Raw genomic sequence first — 24,848 nt, 5'->3', positions numbered from 1 at the left:
ACTGTTAGATTGATTATTTCCAACATGTCCGATTTGCTTTCTGATCGATTTCCGAGCATTTTCCGATTTGATTTCCATTAACTTAAATAGGAAATCGATCGGAAAATTATCGGAAAGCAAATCGGACATGTTGGAAATAATCGAACTGACAGTAAATCGATCATAAAATCTCATAGTGTGTACAGAGCATAAACAGTTAAAACAGCTGTGTTACCTTGACGCTGAGTGTGCATGACACTGTCAGACTGTTTAGTCTTCATTCTCCTAAATGTAATCCTGTACAGCATGAAAGGCGAACAAACTTTTGCTTACATCACTGTTGATAAGTGTTGACTGAGCAAGAGAAGCAGCTAAGACTTGTCCGGCCAAATCACCTCTTCTTCTGTCAAACCTCCCATCCTATCTTTAAAGTGGACATGAAATCCGGACTTTCTCTCTGCTCTAAAAGCTTTACATGAAAACATTTCCTTGTTACAGCTTATAGAGCTCCTTCAGATATGCTGCAGTGTAGTTACTTTCTGCTTTGCCGGGAGCACATGCAGGGTTAAACTCCTGAGTTTACATACAGTCTGTCGGGAAAAGCACACTGATGCACAGTTAAGACAGAGATGAGAGCTCAAATTACACTGGCTCATTACTAGCAGATATGGGAGAATTAGGCTGCTATCTAGGGCCGGCCTTAGACTTTTTGCCGCCTGAGGCAAAATTTAAAAAAATCCCCCCCCCCCCCCGCCTGTGGGTGGGGGGGCCACCAAGCTGGAGGGGTAGCGGGCAGGATACAGTGGGCGGCGTTGCAGGAAGTGACGTCAGTGGAGCGTTTGCTGGAACGCGGAAGAGGTGAGTGATCCCCACCCATTGCCTCTTAATCTACACACTGGTACTTAACTATTTACAGCTGGAAGGGAGCGCAGATCGGGGGACCCAGGCAAGGAAGGGGAGTCCGACCCCCCCTCCTCACTGCTAGGCCCAATACCCCCTTTCTGCCCGCTACTCCTCCAGCTCAGCGGGCGGCCCCCCACTCACGGACAGGCGGGTGCCGCCCCCCCAGATGTGCCGCCTGAGGCAAATGTTTCACCCCGCCTCATGAGCGGGCCGGCCCTGCTGCTATCTTTAAATACAAACAGGGTGGGTTTCTCTGTGTTTTCTTTCTCTCCTGTGTAACAGTTTAGGTCCTGTTTAAAGTGAACCAAGCACCATCTTTAGCACCCAGGGTATCTCAATAGCACATTAAACATGCATACCAAAAATGTGGCTCATTAATAAAAAACCTAACATTTTTACCTCTTCTTTTTAGATTTAAAAGTTCAGCAAATTCCTTTATTATCCTATTATCCTTTTACTTCTGCGGCTTACACAACCACTAGCATTTCAGGCAGATAAGGGCTGCTGTCATTATTTCAATGTACACATTAGCAGAGGCGGGGGGGGGGGGGGGGGTGTTCCCCTGGATAAATAATGGGCAGCTAGAAGGGGAGGGAGAATCATGGCAGCTCCTACAGCTATTAGAATCCAGGCCAAACTGCAGGAAGTGGTGCTTGGTTTCCTTTAAAGTGTAACTGTCGGGCATAAAATCAAAAATCAATTCTTTATTTTTATCTGGTAAACAAGTAATAAGGATTCCAATCAGGCAATCCAAAAGTTAAAATCACTATTACTTTTCTGGTTTATAAATGATCATTCCCCAGTTTACCTGACTCTTATTTGGTACGTTGCCCCACAAAGGAAGTTGCAGGGCATGCTGGGTTGTCCTTTTTTGCTTCTGTAAATTAGTTTAGTCTGAGGGGAAATAAAGAAGCAAAAAAAGACAACTCAGCATGCCCTGCAACTTCCTTTGTGCGGCAACGTACCAAATAAGAGTCGGGTAAACTGGGGAATGATCATTTATAAACAAGAAAAGTAATAGTGATTTTAACTTTTGGATTGCCTGGTTAGCATCCTTATTACTAGTTTACCAATAAAATTAAAGAATTGATTTTTGATTTTATGCCCGACAGTTACACTTTAAGCAGAGGTTGAAGGGGGCTTGTCAGAGACTAAGATCCTGCAAGTCCCTTGCAAAAAGTAAAAAATGACCCTAACAGCTTTTATTTTTTGCTTCATATAGTTCACATCAATGTTTGATTATGTTTCTGGCTCAGAAGACTGGCAGACATAACTTTGACAATTAGTTATCTGATCAATAATAGTCATGGAAATGAATGGATACCTTTTGTTTTGTTTTGCTTTTTTTTCACGATAGATCATATATTTACACCTTGATATGTCTGAAAGAGACACTGCAGTCTACAGGACAGGAGTAAAATCTGGTAAAAAAATTGGCACCTCTTAGGGCCTTTTTCCACTACGGCGTTTGCGATGGATGAATCGCAAAGCCGCAAACCGCTAGTGATTTTTCAAATCGCTACATTTTGCTTTTAACATAGGAATCGCGGTAGGTCATTTCCACTACCGCGATTCGTTTTTTACCCGATCACGCAGCAGAGCGATTATTGCCGTAATTTTGCTATGCAGTGCATAGCATAGCAAAATCGCGATCGCAAACGTCAGAAAATCGCCGCGAAATTTTGTGCATTTGCTGAATCGCAATCACTAGCGTTCAGCGCGAATGCTAGTGATTGCTAGTGGAAAAGGGCCCTTAGGGCTAGTTCATACTGGGGCCCTTTTCTGCAGCATTTCAAGAGAAACCGTAACCAAGAATTGAACTTCATCCCAATCAGTAGCTGATTACCCCTTTTACATGTGAAATCCATTCCTTTTCACTAACGGATCATCACGGGGCTCTGTATGGCTGATATTGTAGTGATACCCCTGCCACACGAAACTGTGAGGACCGTGGTCCTAGCAGTTTCTTGTCTGTGAACCTCATTGCATTGTGGAAAATAGCTGTTTACAGCTGTTTTCAACTGACAAAAAAAACAAGCAGCAGCTACTTCCACTGATATCACCTGCCAGCAGTAAAAATGTCAGTGCTTTACTGATTTTGGCCACCAGCAAAGCGCTGTGTACAAAATATCCCTTTGGGATCGTTCTCACTGCAGCGTTTGAATAAATTGCAAACGTGCTGCGTGCAGCATTTCGGTCGCTCCAAGTGATTTGGCATCAAAACAGCGGCCCTGTTATTGGCTTGAGGAAGTGGGCTTGTACCCACGAAACACATTGCATGTGCAAATAATCTTTTTTAACAATTGGTTGTGTCGTTTGGAGAGGTAAGCCACCTCCAACCGTTTTTCATTTTAATTTGCTTTTAACAAAGTTTTATCCATCCCGGGCGCCTATTCTCCGTTGTTCCCTGAAAAAATCCTAAAGTGCAATCACTGCAAAATCACAACACAAATCTTCCGATTGTGATTGTGTTTTGCATTTCGCGTGTAAATTAGCCTTAAAAGAGGGACAGCTGTGAGTCCAGAGCAGGATCATCCACCAGGCAACCCAGGCAGGTGCTTGGGGCCCACCTGCCACCGTCTTCGATCCTGCTCCAATTCAGCTTACAAAAAGGACCACAGGGGGCCTCAAATCTGTTACCTTGCCTAGGGCCCCTTTATATCTTAATCCCTCTTGCCTGTGACCTGCAAAAGGAACATATTTCTACAGTTGAAATATTTGGGTAGACTGATTCTTTATACAAAACCAGCAGAAACGGCAGACAGCACTGAATTCGTTTTATGGGTCTGTTTCTGGAGTTTTACGCTTCTCTTAAATCATGTCACGTTTTTATTGCATGAACGCAGATGTGTTGTCCTTGTTCCCACGGGATTATGTTTTTGACTGATCTAATTCCCCATCCGGTTTATTGTCATATAATGATTAGTATAAGGGACATAGGATCCAAAAGTAAATCACTTTATATTACAGATCCTTCATGAGGAGGTGTTAATGTGTGAGTCATGGGATGATAAACGACACAAAGTCACAGACTGTAACTTTCACAATTACACAAAACACCTTGTAAAAGTAAGACGAGAGGCGCTAAGTCTATCTTGGGAGATGGAATGTGCTACAAAGACAAAGGGAAGGAAAAACGGCAAGGTTATAACACAGTCTTGCTTGAAGCTATAAACAGACTTCAAATTATCATTTCTCAATATGAATGTTCATGTTGTCTCTGTTAAAGGACTGATATCTGTACCAGCATCCCTCCCACTGCTGCCTAATTGTACGCCAGAGTCATGTTATTGACTGGGAATACAGCTCTCAGCCTATCAATATTGTTTCCCCCAAGACAGTTTGGTGCCAGTTTTCTCTTCCTGCAGTTCTCTGTGTTTACTAACAACAAACATTCATGCATGAGTGAGCCAAGCGTGCATGTTCATTGCTTAGCTAACTGCTTCAGTCCTCCAAGGGCGTCTGACTGTTATCAAGACAAGACACAGAACATTTATATTGCACTTTTCTCCTGGCGGACTCAGTGCCAGAGCTGCAGCCATTAGGGACGCGCTCAGTAGCAGTGTTAGGGTGTCTTGCCCAAGGTCTCCTTACTGAATAGATGATGGCTTACTGAACAGGACTCCTGTGTCAGAGGCAGAGCCCTTAACCAGCATACTATCCAGCCACTGCAGATATTAATTCTTCTCCAAACTTTGAATTTTTACATCTGTACAGAATATCCGATTCTTACTGATAAAAATAGTATATCTTTAAAGAGACTCTGTAACATCAAAAAGTTCCCCTGGGGGGTACTCACCTCAGCCGGGGGAAGCCTCCAGATCTTATTGAGGCTTCCCACGCCGTCCTCTGTCCCTCGGGGGTCTCGCTGCAGCCCTCCGTACAGACGCCCGACATACCTGACAGCCTGTTCAATATTTACCATTGCAGGCACCAGCGGGGGCGCTGTTGTGGCTTTCGGCTCCGAAGTAGGCAGAAATACCTCAGTCGGGTCCGCTCTACTGCGCAGGCGCCGGAGACTTGCGCAGTAGAGCAGACCCGATGGAGATCGGGTATTTCCGCCTACTTCAGAGCCGAAAGCCGCAACAGTGCCTGCGCAGGAGCCGGGAAGGTGAATATTTACATCCCCGCTGTACGGAGGGCTGCAGCGAGACCCCCAGGGGACAGAGGATGGCGTGGGAAGCCTCATTGGGACCCTGAGGCTTTCCCCTCCCGGGGTGAGTACCCCCCAGGGGACTTTTTGGCGTTACAGGTTTTCTTTAAATAACATATCATATATTGGGAGCTGTACACCAGAATTGCGTTTCAAGAGGGCTCATGTAAGACACATGGCAATCCGCTCACCCACTTTTATATGTTGAGCACATAAGGGCCCATATGCAATTAACTTTATTCTCCTAAATTTTCTCATAGGTGATATTTTCAAACTTGTTAATAAAATGCCCTTTAAACCCACCATCAAGCAAAAAAATATTCAAAATAATATTGATAGCACTTTTTTCACCTACTTTTCTCAGTTGCTGAAAAGCTATTTTAAATAGTAGATGAAAAATTATCTCCTAAAAGAAAACTCAGGAGTAAAAGTTAATTGCATTCCACCTCCTTTGAACTTTTTACATTTTAAAAGTATTCTCAAAAACTATAAGGTCTCTTGAAAAAAAATGTTTCCCCTTGTTCCCACTGTTCTACTTAGAGACACTGAAGCGAAAGAAAATATATGATAATGAATTGGTTGTGTGAATAATTACTAGAAGATTAGCAGCAAAGAAAATATTCTCATATTTTTATTTTCAGGTATATAGTGTTTTTTCTAACATTGCATCATTCTATAATATGTGCAGATTACACAACACTCAGCATTCAAAATGATTCTTTCAGAGCAGTCTGTGAACTAATGACCTCTCCTCTGGCAGAGAAAAAGAAAATTGTTCACTAACAGTTAAGATAATAAAAGTCAGAAGACTTTGAAAGTCTAAAGCTTAATGGCTTTTTTGCATAGAGATAACTACTGGAGTTTCTTAACTCTTCCTGTACTGGAAACAATTAGACTGATGTGTCTGATCTTAATGTTTTATTTCTTAGCTGTACCACACATACAAATCATAAAATCATATTTTTTTTTTTCGCTTTAGTGTCTTTAACATATCTGGGAATTTTTTATGTTTCTATTATGTAAGGGGGGGGGGGGGGGGGGGGGCTTTGCTAGTAACCTCTAAAGTCGGCAGGTTTTTATTTAAAACTTTAAAATCGATTTCCTCAAAAATTAAAACGTCTTTTTGAAAATAAATTTTTTACGTTGTAGCCACTGATCACCTTTAATAATCCGTACAATTTTGGTGATTGTAACATGTATGGGGGCTTTGCTATTAACATTAAAAACAAATCCGGGATAACGGATTCTACATGTAATCACTGCTAAAATCCGAGTCGAATTTGGAGCTCTGATTCAAATCCGGATCACCAACACGGCATATCCGGATTTCGATTCTGCTGTGGCCTAATTTACTCGAATTCGTGATTGGGGGGTATCCGAGCATCACGACTCTTTCATTTTCAGGTGCCTCATTGGGCTGCAGCTGCCCAAGACCAGCGCCTTTGTAGCCTCTCCAGAACTCCAGCCCTGATTACCTGCTTACGTTTTTGTTTTGCTGAGGGTTGTCTGCCTGTTACATCAGCCTTAAGGGCCCGTTCTCACCTTAGCAGGAATCCACTTGCTACAAATTGTAGCAAGTGGCAGTGATCTCACTGCCGCGGTTGCGGTTAGCGATAACCGCAACCGCGCTGCATGCAGAGGTTTGCCGACGATGAGCGTTCCGCGATTAGCGATCGTGATTAGCGTGCAAAGCACGCTAATCGCGATTGCTCCAAAACCGCTGCAGTGACCAGTGATTTTTTTCGCGTTAATTGCGGAAAATCACTCCCGCAATCGCCGGCGTTTTGCGATTATAAGTGTGAACGGGCCCTTAATGTCTATTGGCTGTTTATTGGGGGTTGTAACAAGAATGAGAATCTTACCGTTCCACCATGAAATGTACTGCTAAAAGGTTTCTGTTCCCAGGGACATCTTGCATACTAGCAGAGCCGATCTGTATATTGTCAGAGAACCAGGTTGTTGCTATTGTTTCTTATAACAGCCAGTTAACCAAAAAGAAAGCATGAGGTTATGTGAGGCACTAATAACATCCAGCAACCTATGCAAATATCAGTGTACAGGGGAGGGAGAATGTGATACTTGACATTTACGGAGCCCTGCTGGGCAGCCTCTCCTACCTGAGCTGCTCTGTTACTGCTTAAAGAGACAGCTGGCAGCATTCATCTATGGAATCTCTACAGCAGGCGTCAGCCAAATGTCAAAAATGTCATACTGTCACAGCGTCATATGACATACCTCCAGTAATCTGAACACCTGACAGCGGTACAACTATGATGTGAGTGTGTGTGAGGGTGTATGTGTGTGTGTATATATATATATATATATATATATATATATATATATATATATATATATATAGCAAAGAAATGAACAGCGCTACTTAAAAACAGATGAGTGCTTACCTGCAAAAGAGTGTAAGCCCCACTTATGGGATAAAATACACACTGAGCATACACATGACCTGTCTACCACTTGGAGGATGTTAGTTCCCTATAACAGCTTGCATGCAACTTGTTAAGTACTTGTCCCTCCCACTGTCGAAGAAGTCTTTCCTCCATGGGAGGGAACCTAACACTAACTAAATCCTACCTATACATATGCATAGCCTGGGCGCGCTACCAAGTAAAATTGAAAATTGCGCAAAAAAGTGGGATCGGCCCCCCCAGAAACTACAAACGCACCTTGAACCCTGACACTGACAGCGGTACAACTATGATGTGTGTGTGTGTGTGTGTGTGTGTGTGTGTGTGTGTGTGTGTGTGTGTATATATATATATATATATATATATATATATATATATATATATATATATCTCACTACACAAAGAATTGAATGTGTGCATTAACCACTTGCCGACCGCGCACTCATAACGCGCGTCGGCAAAGTGGTAGCTGCAGGACCAGCGACGCAGATCTGCAGGCTAATTAATCAGGAAACAGCCGCTCGCGCGAGCAGCTGTTTCCTGTCATTTCACGGCGGGGGGCTCCGTGAATAGCCTGCGGGCTGCCGATCGCAGCTCGCAGGCTAAATGTAAACACAAGCGGAAATAATCCGCTTTGTTTAAATTTTTAGAACGCTGCTACAGTAACAGCGTTGTAGTTTATCAGCGATCCCCGGCCAATCAGCGGCCGGGGATCGCTGTCACATGACAGCGGGGAGCCTGTTAGAGGCTGCACAGGACAGATCCGTTCCTGTGCAGCCTCCGATCTCTCGGGCAGGGAGGGAGAAGAGGGAGAGGGGGAATCTTGCGGTGGAGGGGGCTTTGAGGTGCCCCCCCCCCCCGCCACCCACAGCATGCAGGAGCGGTCAGAACCCCCCAGCACATCATCCCCCTAGTGGGAAAAAAGGGGGGGGGCGATCTGGTCGCTCTGCCTGTCATTTGATCTGTGCTGGGGGCTGTAGAGCCCACCCAGCACAGATCTGAAAAAACAGCGCTGGTCCTTAAGGTGGGAGGTAAAGGCTAGGTCCTCAAGTGGTTAAACACCAAGTGAACACCTGACATATCTGGCTAAGCAAATTTGGCCTAATTGGCTATTCATGAGGCAATGCTCATGTAAATATGCATTTGCTTTCGCATGCCAATTGCCAACTTATGCAGGGTCAAAAACCAATGCGCAAAGTGGTCGCCCTGCGGGAATTAGTTCATGCTACAATAGCACCATCCAGGAGCGCCATGGGGAGGCTTCCCAATGCCCCCATACAACCTGGGGGACCGCGGGGTCCCAGGCGCTCTCACTGCCTGGGAACCACAGCAGCACCCCGGAGGGGGAGGCTGGGTGGCACAGGGCCCCCCCCCCCCAAGTGTGGCCAGCGCCAGGGAGAGATGTCCGCACCCACCTCCCAATATTTAAAAACAGGCACTTACCTTAACGTCCATTGCGTTCTGCTACTGAGCATAGCTTGGGTGCAACACATTTGAAAAGGAAAGGAATGAAGCATGGGTCGCACCGAGCTTTGGAGCTCAGGGCTGGCTCACACACTGCACTCCAAGGGGGGGAAGGGGGGAAGGACAGGCGCAGACGGCCCACTCCAGGGCTCACACCACCTGGAATGAGCCATCCACCGACCACCACCCGCCTCCAAAGGGAGGATACAAAATGAACCATTACACAAAGAATTGAATGTGTGCATTAAACACCAAGTGAACACCTGACCTATCTGGCTAAGCAAATTTTGCCTAATTGGCTATTCATGAGGCAATGCTCATGCAAATATGCATTCGCTTTCGCATGCCAACTTATGCAGGGTCAAAAACCAATGCCGCAAAGCGGTCACCCTGCGGGAATTAGTTCATGCTGCAATAGCACTATCCAGGAGCGCCACGGTGAGGCTTCCCAATATATACTAGCAGACTCAAGCCCGTTTAAAAATGGGCTCTAGGGTCTGTGTTTCCCGCCGCCTGATAAGGTGCATGAGCGCGCACATGTGCAGTAGCAAAAAGCACGGACCCAGCTACACAGGGACAGCATGATGCAGGGACACAGGGGTTTTATTATAGAGGATGTGCATTTCTCTTTTTTTTTACTTCATCACGTACAGGAAATCTACACTGTGCAGATGGAGATGTCAGTGAATTGTGTAAAACAAATGTACTCAATTTTAAGTTATACACTGTGTTAAGGTATATATGTGTGTGTGTGTGTGTGTGTGTATATATATATATATATATATATATATATATATATATATATATATATATATATATATATATATATATATATATTATAATACACACACACACACACACACACACACACACACACACACACACACACACACACACACTACCCAGCATGCCAGAGGGGATACCAGGAACTGTTTCGGAGGGAGGGGGGGGTTGCGGGCCATACAATACTCACAAAGCCTCCAACAGCGTCTTCTAGCCTTCCTGTAGCTCCTAGCGGCTTTCTGGCGTTTGTGCGCGGCTCCCAGCTTGTCACGTGATGATGCGGGTCAGGTGACATGCCACAAGCGGTACACGCACGTAGGACATTGCAAAGCCACCAGAAGCCCGCTGGCAGGGGCGTAGCAATAGGGGGTGCAGAGGTAGCGACCGCATCGGGGCCCTTGGGCTAGAGGGGCCCCATGGGGCCCACTCTCAACCACATTATTAGCTCTTTATTGGTCCTGTGCTTGTAATAAATCACTTCTATAGATGCTTTAAATAGTAGTAATCATTAACACACTGCTTCCCATCCCCTTCTTGCACGCTTGAGAGAGAGAGAGAGAGAGACCACCATTACACACCCATATATATTTGACATACATTGTATAAACACCTGGAACCTGGAGACTGAATTTACTAGAGCCAGAGGATTACTATATAACCCCGCTTTTACTAGAACGAGATTCTACTGTATATTCATACTGTGTATACACACATATATAATAATATACAATTTAGCACATTGTGTTTTCCCACAAAGCACTAATGCGTGCAGCTGCACAGGGTGGATTTGCTGTATAGATAACACTCAGCCACTATACGCTGCACAGCATGATTAGTAAAAGCACACTCTACTCTAAGCCTGGCCCCCTCCCTTTTCTCACGTTCATTAGCCTGTGGAGTGTGATAACAACTCAGTTTTCATATTACTATAGATATAAGCGTATAAGCCATGCATGTTGAGGTAATCTGAACAGAAATGTTGCCCTTTAAAAAGATGTGTCTTGCCTGGCTGCCTTGCTGATTCTCTATCACAGGATTCTGAGTCATCCATCCAGTGGAGTCGGAGAGCAGTCACAACATCCCTGATCTGAATACCTGTTCACAAACAGTGATTCAAAAAGTATGAAGTTAATTATACACATGTGGCTGCTGTCAGCCAGCCAGGAATTGGGGACAGTACACGAGGCTGATGCTGTACAGACGTGTCAATAGCTTCCAGGCTAGCGACATATTCTGCTGTCATGAAGGGGGGGGGGGGGACGATGGAGCGGGAGGGGTAAAGAGTAAGAACAGTAGAGTTGGGCAGCTTTCGGTCAAGATGATCCTTCATGCTGAATCTCTAACCGGGGAGGGTTAAACACGCAAAATTCTTGGCAGAGACAGTCTTTAGCTTACTGGTTTGGATTTACATAACAGGAGCCTATAGGCACAAATGTTCTGACACCCTAGACTTCTCCCTCCATGAACCTACAAACCCCCGCTGAACCGCACCACAAGTGTGCTGGCTGGCCCAGCTGTCACTTCTCCCTTACTTCCCTGCCCATCATAGGTAGCTACTGGTGTTCCCTAGCATTAGGTAGCCAGATCTACTTTCAGTATTAAGTAGCTAGTGGTGCCCCCAAATGAAGGGAGAGCTTGTCAGTGGAATGCTGAGAGGTGGGGGAGTAACCTCTCATTTACACTCTAGGAGAGGGGAGTGAGCTGCCTTTAAAACAAGAGCCGCCTGTAGGCACGTGCCTACAGTGCCTTATGGTAAATCCATCCCTGTTGATTTATTAAGTATTTTGTGGCACTGCACAGAGTAAAAAAAAACTTGGGGTACATAATGATACAGACAGTGGCATACACACAATATAGACATTGATACATACTTTGACAAATGTAATTACTGTGACAAATAACAAAATATATAGCAAATTCCAGGACACAAAAGGGTAATAGAGCCCTGCCCCTGCAAGCTTACAATCAAGGATTGAGATGGATGTGTTTATTTAGTACTGGGCATGCTTAAGACTTACTTTATGTTCCCTTTGGATACTTTCACACTATGCACATCCTGAAAAATAAGATTGCAACCCAATATTGTTGAAAAGTAGCTATGCAATACCATACATACATTGAAGTGAAGATTGAAAATCGATTCTATAAAAGTGAGCAATATTACCAGCTTGTCTACTCAATCTTGATTAGTCTGAAGCATAAAATAATAGAAGATGCATTTTGACAATCGCAAGGGCGCCATAATTAGCATAGGAATCATGATGGCCTGTTCACAGTAGTGCAACTTGTGATCATATTATTATTTTATGTTTATTATTATTTAGTACGTATAGAGTGCTAACATCTTCTGCAGCGCTATACAAAGGATATTGGCCTCAATTCACTAAGATCATGCTGGAGATAATAAGGCAAGAGAAAACTTACCACCACACATCAATCTTGCCTTGTTAAGGTGTTAAGTTTTCACAGTGAGAGAGTTATCTTATCACTTCAGTCCTTAAAGAGAACCTCCGGACTAAAAATCTACTCAGCAGAACTGAGAAGGCTTGGTGTTTCTTTAACAGTTTCACAGCATCAGAACTTTGTTTTTCTTACCAAAGCATCATTTTTAGCTGCATTTTTAGCTAAGCTCCACCCATCAAAGAAAACTGCCCGGCGGTTTTTTCCCTGATGCTGTGCAAAGCATGATGGGATTTCCTATGTTGTTGTTCACGTTTCCTAGCAACTGGGAGGGGTGATCAGCACACAGGACAGTTGAAACTGTGTCTCATGCTCCCTGTCACCTCCTTTCAACCAAAAAGATGGCTGCCCTCATGAAATCAAACATTTGCCTGTTCTTTTAAAACCGGGTGGGTAAGAGATTATATTACCTATCTATTTTAATTAACATAACTAATGTAACTTAATGACAGTAGGTTTGTTTAGGCTGGAGTTCCTCTTTAAGTTATCTCCTCTGTAGTTATTTTCACTTGCAGTTAATTAACAGCCTGTCTTTAACTTTAGAATTGTGTAGTTATTTTAAGGATTGAAATGTTAACTTGATGCTGGGAATAAACGGTTCGTTTTTGAGGCAGATAGAGGGTTAGATAGATAATTTCCGACATGTCCGAAGTCCGAACTCCTGTTCGATCGTTTTGCCGCTCGATTCCTGATAGGAGTGAATGGAAAAAGATAAGAAAAACGAGCGGAAGATAAGAGAATCGACTGCAGAATCGAGCTGCAAGAATGATCGAGCGGAGAATTGAGCGGCAGAAATGAACCGTGCATGCCCAGCATTAGAGATCTGTCCTTAACTTAAAGACAGAAGAGTTAAGTTTACTACATGCCTTATCACCATGATGATAACTCTAAAAACGTTATTAGAGACAGAAGATAACCTTAGTGAATTGAGGTCATTGTCTTGTCACTTAACTGTCCCTCAGGGGGGCTCACAATGCCTACCATAGTCATATGTCTTATGTTTGTATTGTGTAGCGCAGGTATCATAGTCTAGGGTCATTTTAAGGGGAAGCCAATAACCTATCTGTACATTTTTGGAATGTGGGGGGAAACCGGAATGCCTGCAAGGCAAAAGTGCTTCCCACTACGCCATCGCATTGCACCCCCATTTGCTATTTTCAGTATGTACAGGTTGCTTAGGCTGGGCTCACACATACACCTGTTGAAAATGTATACAGTTATGTTTCAGTTCTGTCCAGTATACTTTAATCAGCTTTCTATCCGCTTTGTATCAGTCTTAATGGACAGTAATGGAACTGACAGAACAGCACAGAAGAATGATGATATTCCACTTGCAATGCTGCAAAGAACTCCGTTTTCCTGTGAAAATGTCTGTCATTTGACAGACAGCCTATTGGTCCAATCAGAGTGCGGGGATCAGGTCCTTAACCTCCTTAGCGGTATGCCCGACACTGTGTCAAGCATACCGCTCTGTGGCCCCAGGAGTCCCCCGTGCAGAAAAAAATGGATCCAATGGTTTTAAATCCTTTAGCTAGCACTAGGCTAGCTAGTAAGAGTCTCCGGCACCCTCCGTTCCCCGCGATCCCCTGTGATCCCCCTATTTATACGTTACCCCCCCCCCCCTGGATCCAGCGATCGTGCAGCCTCCCGGCACTGCTCCGATCTCTCTATGGGGAGGACCGAGTTTGCGCATGTCATGACGTCGACGACGTCATGTGCGATCCTCCCCATAGTGAAGACTGGAGCTGTGCTGGGAGGCTGCGCCGATCGCTGGATCCAGGCAGGGTAATGTATAAACGGGGGAGTGGCAGGAGTCGGGGGGTACTGGAGACTTCTTCTAGCTAGAGTGTGAGAGAACGCGGAAAAGCCGCCGCATGTGCTGACAGCAAGGCAGCTGATTCCGCATCCAGCACGCCGGTTTGCACGCGGAGGCGTGCGTCTGGTAATCTGAAGGAACGCGGAAAAGCCGCCGCATGTATGGACAGTGAGGCGGCTGGTTCCGCGTCCAGCGCGGCGGTTTGCACGCAACAGCGTGCATCTGGTGTGGCTGAGTCTGTTAGTTCACATAGGTTTAGGAATACGCGCGTGTGCGCTGAGAGGCAGAACTTTTATGGTGGCCAGGGAGGGATCAGCTGACCAGGCTGGTCAGCTGACCTCAGAGCGGGTAACCATTGGTCCATCACTTAGGGGTGGCGCCAGAGAGCGCTGCTCTATATATTGTTACTGCTGGCCACTCACAAGTTGTCTGCCGTTGCGAACACTACATGGAAGCACTCAGACCTTAGTCAGATCCAACAGTGTGTTTGAACCAGGAGGACCTGGGAATTCACACTTAGCCAGATTACTTGTGTTATTATTCTGTTATTCATTAGACTAGTTCCAGGGTGTAGAGACCACAGACCTCACACCCAAGACTAGGGAACTTGTGTTATCATTCTGGTATACTTCAGACTAGTTCCAGGGTGTAGAGACCACGGACCTCACACCCAAGACTAGGCATTGTTTGATATCTGTTATGACCTATTGCTTTCCAGACTATCCCTCTGCTCTCTGATTCGGTACCATGCATATCTGATATTCCGTTGCCAAACCCTGCCTGCCTTGGATACCGAATCAGTTTTCTGTCTTTGTACTTTGTCTGTCCGTGTGTTGCCGACCTGGCTTGCCCGACCTCGAGAGCTATCTTGCCTCTTAAGAGATAGTCTCCAGATCTGTCAGTGACATCCACCTTCAGGTGTCACTCACTCTCTGGTCCTTCCTACCTTCAGCCTGACTCCACCCCTTGGAGAGTCTCAGGCTGCTGGAAGGTTCTGTGCTCTCTGAGAGCAGTATTGCCTATACTGTCTAAGATCACCTGCTCCTCAGGTGCGTTACTCAAAGTCATACAACTTTGCACCAAACACTCACGAGTATACATAGGTGTCCAGAGGTTAGAACTATATCTGTATTATTGGTGATTCTGCAGATCATCTATATTCAGGTATATATCTGCATTTTTGGTGATACTGCAGATCATCAATAATCAGATTCTCTCTGCGTGCTGACACCAATCGTTACATAGAGGCTTTACAGCCATTAGGAACATTTATTATAAAATCGGGCAAAAAATAACAAAACCTTCTGAGCGGCGTAACGCTCAGGAGGTTAAATGTGACTGGACCCGAAGGTGCTCATGGTGGGAGGAGTGGAGCCGACATTAAGCTACTAGCATTCGCTATGCTGCAATACAGCAGCATAGTGTGCACTGAGTGCCCGCTCCGCTGACTACCAACACTATGCTGCCACTAGCGCGCATAGCATGCATGGAGAGAGAATTAAGGCACAATGATTCACTAGCGCGTAACAGTAGCTAACTCGCCCTGTTACGCTGCGCTGTGCTTAGTGAATCAAGTCCAATATCCTGTACGTTAAGTTTCAGGTCCGGAAAAATTGCTGCAGGTCGGGACTTTTAGTTCCATTTATGGAATGGATTAAACAGATCTGAAATATGTGACTGAATCCATTTAAAATTGTATCCATTTTTATATCTGTATATCCGATTATGTAGAGTCCGGAAAATTTTACATTTTTGAAGCATGTGTGAACCAGCCCTAACTGGATACTACAGCAGACACAGTGTATGTCAAATCAATGGAAACGAACAGCAGCCATTCCCACTATCCTATATTTTACAGGATGGTGATTTCCTGTTCTTTGTAGTACAGAGAGCAGAAAGAAAGGAACACAAATACTGTCTGTTGCGTTAAAACGGATACAAAATGGATACATATGTACTGGACAGGACTGTAATGTAACTGTACACATTTTTATCCGGCGTATCTGTGAACCCAACTAAAGTAAAGCTGAAGGAACATTTTGGGGGAAAAGTTACTCACCTTAGAAGAGAGAAGCCTCAGGATAGTCTTAAGGCTTTTCCTGTCTCCCTCAAGCTTGCTGTTTCAGCGCTGGGACCCCCTGAACCTAATTGATGAGGGCTTATTGAATATGTTCGCACAACCGTGCTCCCATCCATGTACAAGCGTGGCCACACTTGGCGACCATCAGTGGGCTCATGAAAGATTGGAGAAGCCTCTGGAGGATCCAGAGGTTTCCCTCTACTGCCTTTTTTAAAATGACAGATTTGCTTTAAAGTGTACACAGGGGGCCTGAATAAAAAAGCTGCATAGTTATCTAGGTAGAAGGAACAGGACAGTTCAGAGGCTTCCCATGTCTTCCTCAATCCCACTGTTGCCACGCAGGGCCAGCACTACAAGTAAGGCAAAGGGGACAATTTCCACTGGGCTCCAGAGTCCCTGGGGGCCCCCTTTGCCAGCCAAAGATGTCCGCCCCTTCCCCTGACAGCATGTCCTGTCCGCGGCAGCTGCTGGATGCTTTGGCCGGCTGCGTGTGGTCTCTGTCTGGGCTGGGAGCCTGTGTGGGCGGAGATTGTGGTGATGCAATCATGCTAAGAGTGGGGTCAGGGAGCCAAGGCCATACGTAACTGATTCCGGCTGGAGGCGTCCTGGCCTCCATGGTTAGCTGGCTGCATTACATACACAGGGCCAGGCTGGACCAGCAGTAGCATGATGCTCCCCCCATCATGTGACTCAGGCATGTACACCATGTGAGGAGAAGCGCGCTGACTGTTGATGGCTGGACCAGCATCCGGATGTGCCTGCCTATCAGTGTAACTGCAGGACATGCAGTCAGACCACAAGGTGTACCAACATGAGGGCCTGGGAGCTGATTTTTCTTGGGGAAAGGGGGTTGGCTATGGGGCCCCTAGGTTTCCTTTGCCCCGGGAACCCCCTACTGCTTAAACAGCTCTGTTGCCATGTGTGAACCTTCGGAACACATCCATCAAGAGCTTGTCAGGTGTTATCATGGCTGCATGTATGCATGGGCACTGCACGGTCGTGCTGGTGAACGTCCATGCCTTGTCCACAGGCAGCTCCGCGGTACTGTGCAGGCTTACTTGTAAACGTGCAGTACAACCCCATCATGAATGAAGCGCGGATGCAACCTTCCATTTGTATTTTATTTGTAATTACCTCAGGTTCTCTTTAATAATGTTTTAGAAGCAGAGAAAACCGCGTGCATGAAAAGGGGTGGAAGGAAATTTGGGCACCCAATTTTGGCAAGTAGATTCTACATTTTAAAATTGTTAGTTACCATAGTAAAATACAGTAAATAATACTGATATTTTACTACAACATAACCTAACACTATTCTCACACAGAAATCTATCTTACCAATGCCTAACCTCTACCTCTCCCCCCACACCTAACCCTTAAAGACACCTCCCCCCGCACCTAACAGGTGACCCCCTCACATCTAACACTAAAGGTGGCCACTAACGTTCCAATTTCTAGCGAAAAATCGTTTGAACTATCAGAAATTCTGATTGGATTGGTTGTAAATAATCTCCATTGATGGGCACAATCGATTACAAACGATTTAATCCTCTGGGCGATACAATTATATCGCCCAGGAGGTGGCGCAGCACTATTTTTTTAAATTTTTTATTTTTTAAATCATGTAGCGAGCCCAGGGCTCGCTACATGATAGCCGCAGCGCAGCGGCATCCCCCCACCCACTCCGATCGCCTTCGGCGATCAGAGTAAGCAGGAAATCCCGTTCAGAACAGGATTTCCTGCTGGGCTTCCCCGGTCGCCATGGCGACGGGGCGGGATGACGTCACCGACATCATGGACATCGTGACATTGGAGGGAGTCCCGATCCACCCCTCAGCGCTGCCTGGCACTGATTGGCCAGGCTGCGCAAGGGGTCGGGGAGGGGGGCTGCACGACGAGCGGCGGCGGATCGGCGGCGAGCGGAAGTTACACGCAGCTAGCAAAGTGCTAGCTGCGTGTAACAAAAAAAAATTATGCAAATCGGCCCACCAGGGCCTGAGAAATCCTCCTGCGCGATATACCCCGAGCTCAGCTCGGGATTATCGCTCAGGAGGTTAAAAATAATCGTCTGATTGGATTTTAGTCAAACCAAAATTTGGATTTTCTTGTTGGTTGTGATGGATAGGAAGCAAAGTTTGGTTCGATGTGGTGTAGTGAACGATTTTTTGCTAGAAATTGGATCATTAATGGTCACCTTAAACACCCCCCCTCCATGCCTAACCTTAGCCCCTCTTCTCAATACTCTGCAATTAGGATAATAAGATGCAGCTTTAGTGGGCAGATTGGGCACCTGATAAACTCTGGGCACTCTGGATGCCCAAATTTTACACTGTACAGTGTACACTGTGCAATTTATAATGGTGCTTACTTAGGTAAGTGACCAAGTACATTTCCAATAGGACACTTTCCCACTTCAGAGAAAACTCAGCTGTAATCTCTTGTGTTTACATATGAGAACATGTGACTAGCACAAGTGTGTAAGACTCTTTCCCTGCAGCAAGTTTCTGCCATTCATCTCCTTCTGGATACTGCTATCCCGTCATCGTTACAGGCGTCTATTGGCCATTTGTATGTTAGCGGTGTCTTGCCTTTGATAAAGCATACAGCTGCTGCTGCCGGTGAGGAGGATGATGACACCCCCCTCTGCAACATGTTTGTTTAGAGACTGAAGCAGCAAAACACATATAGATGACACGGGGAGGCTGAGAGATGACAGAACGGGGACGTTAGGAGGAAGAGCAGTGGCAGCCACATTCCACTCACACAACACGCAGAGAGGGGATAGATAGATAGTGGAGCGATGCTTGACATGCAGCGAGAATAAGCAAATCCATTTCAGCACCACGGAGAGCGACCGGGGGATGCAGTTCTTCTGCGTTCCGCCTCCCTCCCTCCCTCCCACTGCCTTCTGTCTCAGCGCGCACTCCCACCCTCCTCTCTCCAGCACTCCACGGCTTCATTTCAATCAGGTGGCTGTTGCTCTTCAAGATTAGTGAAAACCTAGCAGGAAAATACTCGCAAGCTTCTCCCCCTCCCCTCTCCCCATATCCACAAAGGGAGAAGGGAAACAGGCAACGTGCTCTGAATGATGTGTTGACTCTTTCTGAGTCTTCTCACTGAGTCTCTCTCTCTCCCCCCTTTCTATGGACTGTTGGCATGCAGCCTCCACAGCCAATTGATCGGACACCTCAGGCTGAAGAGTGATTGGGAAAGCTGTTCTCCCTCAGTGGTTTTGCCTCTTTATTAAACGCTAGTGGCCACCATCTAAGATCCCCTGTTGGATGGTTGACTTTTTCTTCTGTCTGGTGCGAGCTTTATGGGGCCTGTTGGCTTATTTTTTTTTTCTTCTCTCTCCTCACCCACAGTGCCCATTGATCTCTTAGTAAAATAAGGGGGTTAAAAGACAGTTTGCCAGATCTGACTTTTCTTGTTTGTAAAGCTGAAAGGATTGCCTTGATGGCTTCGTTGTATCAAAGGTTTACTGGGAAGATCAACACGTCCAGGTCTTTCCCCATGCCACCTGAAGCCAGTCACCTTTTGGGTGGCCAGAACGCAGAAGAGGACGCCGCTGGCAAGACCGCACGCCCACCGCCAGAGACGCGACCCTCTTATCAGTACCAGGCACGGCATGACTGTGAGGAGGAAGATGTAAGACGTTTGTTGTTATTATCCAATCCCCCCTCCTTCCCCCCCCCCCCCCCCTTTAAAGTGATGTGTATATTCTTGCTCCTGATCTGTGTGTCTGGCACCCCCAGTGGCCCAGCCCCCCTCTTTAAAAACCATTGATAGGGTTTTCAGAATGATTTATTCAGTGCTTCGGGGGTTCCTTAAGAAAAGCGAGACGGGTTTTACCATTGCTGTGTTTTACTGCTGCCTACTCCATTAAGCCTGTTTTAATGCAAACTTTATTGATCAGTAAATGATGCAGAATGAACGGAATGTTGATACAACTCAGCCGTTAACCCTTGAAGTGGGAAATCCCCACCGCGACTTCTATCATCCCATCAGCGCCGCCAGTTAATCCTACTGCCAGCTACAGCAGCAACTTCACTAGCACAGAGAGGTCCTGCCAGTTCACACATTTATTGCCAACTGCGGTCATACTAAAATCAATTATTGTAATATATTCGATGCTAACTAATCCCGGCGTGCTTTATTGCCCTGATATGAAAGAAATTTCAAAGGTAGTATTTGCATATCACCTTAGTAACCAGTGACTCATCCAAGGCACCCTCTTTTGGGTTGGCGAATGAAATAGAATTACCAGCCATTGATCATTGCCGAGGGTGTCTTATTGAAAAGGCCTGCTTGTGTGCAGTGTCATTGAGGCAAGGCCAGCAGTGACAGAGTTAAGCAGTACTCCGACCAATTTGTGATCTGCATTTAGCCCACTGCAGTGGATATAAACCAGATCTTCTCATAGACGTGTGGGCCGGTATCTGTATACACTGTACAGTATTCCTGTAACATGGCATGTAAACAGGGTATCAGCAAAACAATCACACCGCTGTGCTGCATACACATTGTTCATCTTCGTTTTTTAAGTTTCTATACTGCGTACACAAAGTGGCCTCTTAATAATACAGACCAGAATTCTCCAAATGTATTTATTGCGTTTTGGACGATTGGATTTTAATATTCAACGATAGACCAGTTACCACGTCACGACAAATGACTGTGAGGTGTACGCTTGCGAATCTGGCTGCTCGTCAGTAATGGTGGACATACACTTCTCAGCCCTGTAGCAGTTCAAACATGCGATCAATATTCTTCACCATTTATTCAAGTCGTTGGTGTAGCAAACAGAATTTATAGGAATTTGTACAAGGATCTAATTGGAACCCATTGAGTGTATTGTAGAAATCATTGCAGGACAGAATTGATCATGTTTCGATCATTTAGGCCCATGGCATTGATTTAAAGTTATTGATTGCTTTTAAGGAACGCAATAGATTCCAGCTAGATATGATCAGAAAGTACTTGGCTGTCTTTAATACTGTATTTGAATGGGAAAACAAGTCTTGTAATACATGTACCGGTAAGCCCTTTATATATTGCTATAAAGGGCTACGCAGTAGATTCATATATTTACATTACAGATCATCATTCTGTTCTTTAAAGGACAACTGAAGTGAAAGATAAATGGAGGCTGCCATATTTGTTTTCTTTTAAGCAATACAAGTCACCTGGCTATCCTGCTGATCCTCTGCCTCTAATACCTTTAGCCATAGACCCTGAACAAGCATGCAGGTGTTTCTGACAAGATTAGCTGCAAGCTTGTTTCTGGTGCTATTCAAATACTACTGCAGCCAAATAGATCAGCAGGGCTGCCAGGCAACTGGTATTGTTTACAAGGTAATAAATATGGCAGCCTCCATATCCTTTTCACTTAAGTTGCCCTTCAAGGTATACTCTAATGCATACGAGCCAATCAAAATGTATTTCCATCAGTCTGATAACATTAACTGAATTGGGATTGGTTGCCATGGGTCACTGAACTGTTTGTCATTGTTGCGCTCTTACAATGTCTTTATCAGGAAGCCCATTCTTTATTTTTAAAGTTTGCCATTTTCACTTCAAATACACTTTGATCCCTTTAAGAGGCAGAACAATGCTGTGCTTCTCTATTGGTATTGGTTATTGGTGCTTGTGGTGTAAAAACTACGTATAGATCTTGTAATGTTCGCTCTTATGGCGTCTGTGCTGTAGGTGGTGCTGTCGGAAAGGAAAGGGACCTGTATACATATCACCAGTTACATTTTTTTGCTTGAATTCATTTCCCCCCATCTTGCTTGGAGCGTATTTTTAGTTTGTCAGCACGACAGATGTCTGGGGAATCTTCTTCGTTTGATAATACGGAGCTTAAACCAAACGAAAAAATACCACGCAAATTATATTTTTGTGTTGGATTGCTGTAGTTTAAAGTAATTTATTTTTGCTCATCTATAGCATAATCTTTGCACTGTTTTGGTATTATTAACCGAGCTGTGGATTGCATTTGTCATTTGCAGGTTCGCTTTATTAACTTCTTATATTTCTAAGGTGTTATTAGATCACATGTCCAACAGTTTAAAGGAATGCTTACAGTGAACCTGGGACAACAGGATATAAAAGTTTTTTGTAGATACCTGTGGCTTCCTCCAGCCCCTTGCACGCCAATCAGTCTCTCGCCACCTTACTCCGCCTCCTGGATTCTTCAGTATATGGCCTGTTAGATTCGCCAGTCAGGGTCAGCAAGCGCAGTTCGCCTGTGTGCACTCTTCCATCGCTCTCCAGCAGCTGGGAGTGTTCTGCACCTGCACAGTAATACTACGCAGAACGCCCCCAGCGATCGGTGTGGAGGGGGCTGGAGAAAGCCCCAGATATGTTTAAAATGTTTATATTCTGTCGGCTCAGGTCTACATTAAGTCTAAAAAAAATAAGCAGTTTAACTTACCTGGGGCTTCTTGCAGCCCCCTGCAGTCATCATGTGCCTGCGCTATCTTTCCGTGACCCTCCACTCAGCATCAGCGACCCCCTCAAAGCTTGCCAGTTGTGGCCAGTGACAGGTTAATGCACTCGTGTGGCCCCAAGTCGCGCACATCCTGAGGGGGTCGCAGGAGGACAGCGCAGACACAGAATGACTGCAAGGGGCTGCAAGAAGCCCCAGGTAAGTTAACTGCATTTTTTTTCTAGACTTAAAGATTTATTTTAAGATATTGTTCACACTTAGGGCTCAATTCACTAAAGTGTGATAACAAGGTTTTCGCGCGAACAGTGTTTCTTTGCGTGATAAGCGACGGTTTGTGCGCGATCACGTGCGCTTTTCACGTGAAAAGCGCACATGATCGCACGCAAACCTTTGCTTATCACGGGAAATAATGCTGTTCGCGCAAACCTTTGCGGCAGCAGCTCGCGTGATAACTGCTGTGATAGCAGTTATCACACTTTAGTGAATTGAGCCCTATGAGCGTTTGCAGATTTTTTTAAGCACTGGCAATTTTAGAAATCTCCCTAAAAGCGCGTGTGCAATGACTCCCTATCAGAGTGTTCACATATAAGCGGTTAGATTGCGATCCACTTCTAAAAGCCCTGTCTGTACCAATTTCTGAGTGCTTTGGCTTAATGGAAGGTATAGGGAAATTGCAAAGTGCTTGAAAAAGTGCGTTGTATAGCGATTTCCCGAGCGCTTCTATAAATAAATACATTGTATTTATTAATTTCCGGGTGAAAGAGTTTACTTCCTGACTGACTGAGGTCAGGAATGAAAAAAAACGAATCGCTCTGAAAAAGTGATTAGAAAAGCGATTTTCTAAGCACAAAGCGCAGGGAAAAGCACTTATAAAACTCTCTTGCAACTGCTTGCAATAGCACTGGAGATTTATAATGTGAACAGGGCCTTTGCATCTGATTTTTGTTTTATCTAAAGCCCTTTCCTGAACTGTGAACTGAGTACTCCAGGTTCAGGTGTAAAGCTGGTCTCAGGATCTCTCTGTAGAACTGCATCATGGGAGAATCTGCTCACTCTATCCAAAGGGAGCATAGTGAAAGTGAAGCAGTGTTTTTATTTGCACTCCACCTGGAGCTTTGCCCTGAACCATTATCAGAACTCTCTGCCCCAACACATAACAGATTTTAAGAATCAAAAAAAGTTAAAGCTGGGCAGGCCAGTGTAGGTCAAGTAAGGGTAAAATAGGTGGTAGTGTTCTTCAAATGTAGAAGCATGTGGTTCATAGCTTGACCAGCCACATTCAGGATAATTTCAGCACCGGACAGCAACATGGGATGTGTTTCATTTAGCTCTGATACTTCCTGATTCCAAGCTGGAAAGGAGGAAGTGAGGGCTGGTGCACACCAAGCGTTTTTGGTTGCGTTTTCAAAACTGCTGCCGCCTGTGAAAACGCTTGGCTAATGTATCTCGTAGGGATGGTGCACACCAGCGGTTTGAGGTTTTTAGCAAACCGCAAACGTGGCTCCTGCAGTATCTTTGCGGTTTGCAGATGCGTTTCTGCCTTAATGTAAAGTATAGGAAAAGCTCAAACCACTCTGAAAAACTCTAGATCAGAGCAGTGTTTCCCAGGCGTTTTTGTTACAGTAGCTGTTCAGTAACAGCTTTACTGTAACAATATGTGAAATCTGCTACACATAAATGTTCCAAAAAATGCTAGGCATGTTTAGAAAATCTCTCTAAACATGCCTAGAATCGCTCTGAAAATCTGCTTCAAAAACCTCTAACGTTTTGTGGATCTGCTAGACATTTTTGGTGTGCACTGGGCCTCTCTGAGCTAAATGGAATGCTTACAGTCCTGCTGTCTGGTGCTGAATGGGGCTGCTCAGGTTCTGAACCATGTTGTCCCGAATTCAAACAACAACACTAAAAATTGTATTATTGGTTACGGTCAGATTCTTACTGTAGCACCAATGTCGATCTTGTGCAGCCACTGAAGGAGGATTATGGGTCGGCAGTCTGGTACAAGGCCAGCTGCAAAATGTAGACCCCCTGTTATTACACTAAAACCTAATGCCTGTGTGTGAGTAACAGTTATAAACCGGAGCCTTTGTGAGAGTGGGATCCTATGACTGTTTATGTTATATCTGTATTTTAGTTTTCATTTGGAGCCCCTTTGTACTGAGCGGGTTCTGATTTTTATGTACTTAAGAAATCACAGAAGCTCTGCGACTATCAATATAATCTCGGTGCCCCATTCCCACTGTGGCAATCTGACATCATTCAATTTAGGTTGAAGTCTGTGAAAGGGCATTAAAAAAGAAAATGCATAGCAAGCACGATACTATGCAATTTCTTGCATT

General features: G+C 45.1%; 1 protein-coding gene across 2 annotated transcripts in view; it reads left to right on the top strand.

Moving 5' to 3' along the window:
- The window catches only part of DPP6 (dipeptidyl peptidase like 6), a 1,780,442-nt gene that overhangs the window by 433,953 nt on the left and 1,321,641 nt on the right, over positions 1-24,848 (top strand). The window contains exon 1 of one of the 2 annotated variants that reach the window (XM_068235887.1): positions 19,039-19,706. The exons of the other annotated variant lie outside the window; for it this stretch is intronic. Coding sequence (XP_068091988.1) covers positions 19,515-19,706 — 192 coding nt within the window. The 5' untranslated portion in view covers positions 19,039-19,514. Of the gene's footprint in view, positions 1-19,038; positions 19,707-24,848 lie in introns of those variants that run through there. 2 annotated transcript variants of the gene reach the window in all.

This window comes from Hyperolius riggenbachi, chromosome 5 (genome assembly GCF_040937935.1).
Source record: "Hyperolius riggenbachi isolate aHypRig1 chromosome 5, aHypRig1.pri, whole genome shotgun sequence".
Classification (NCBI taxonomy): domain Eukaryota; kingdom Metazoa; phylum Chordata; class Amphibia; order Anura; family Hyperoliidae; genus Hyperolius; species Hyperolius riggenbachi.
This window is presented reverse-complemented; position numbering and strand designations above follow the sequence as displayed.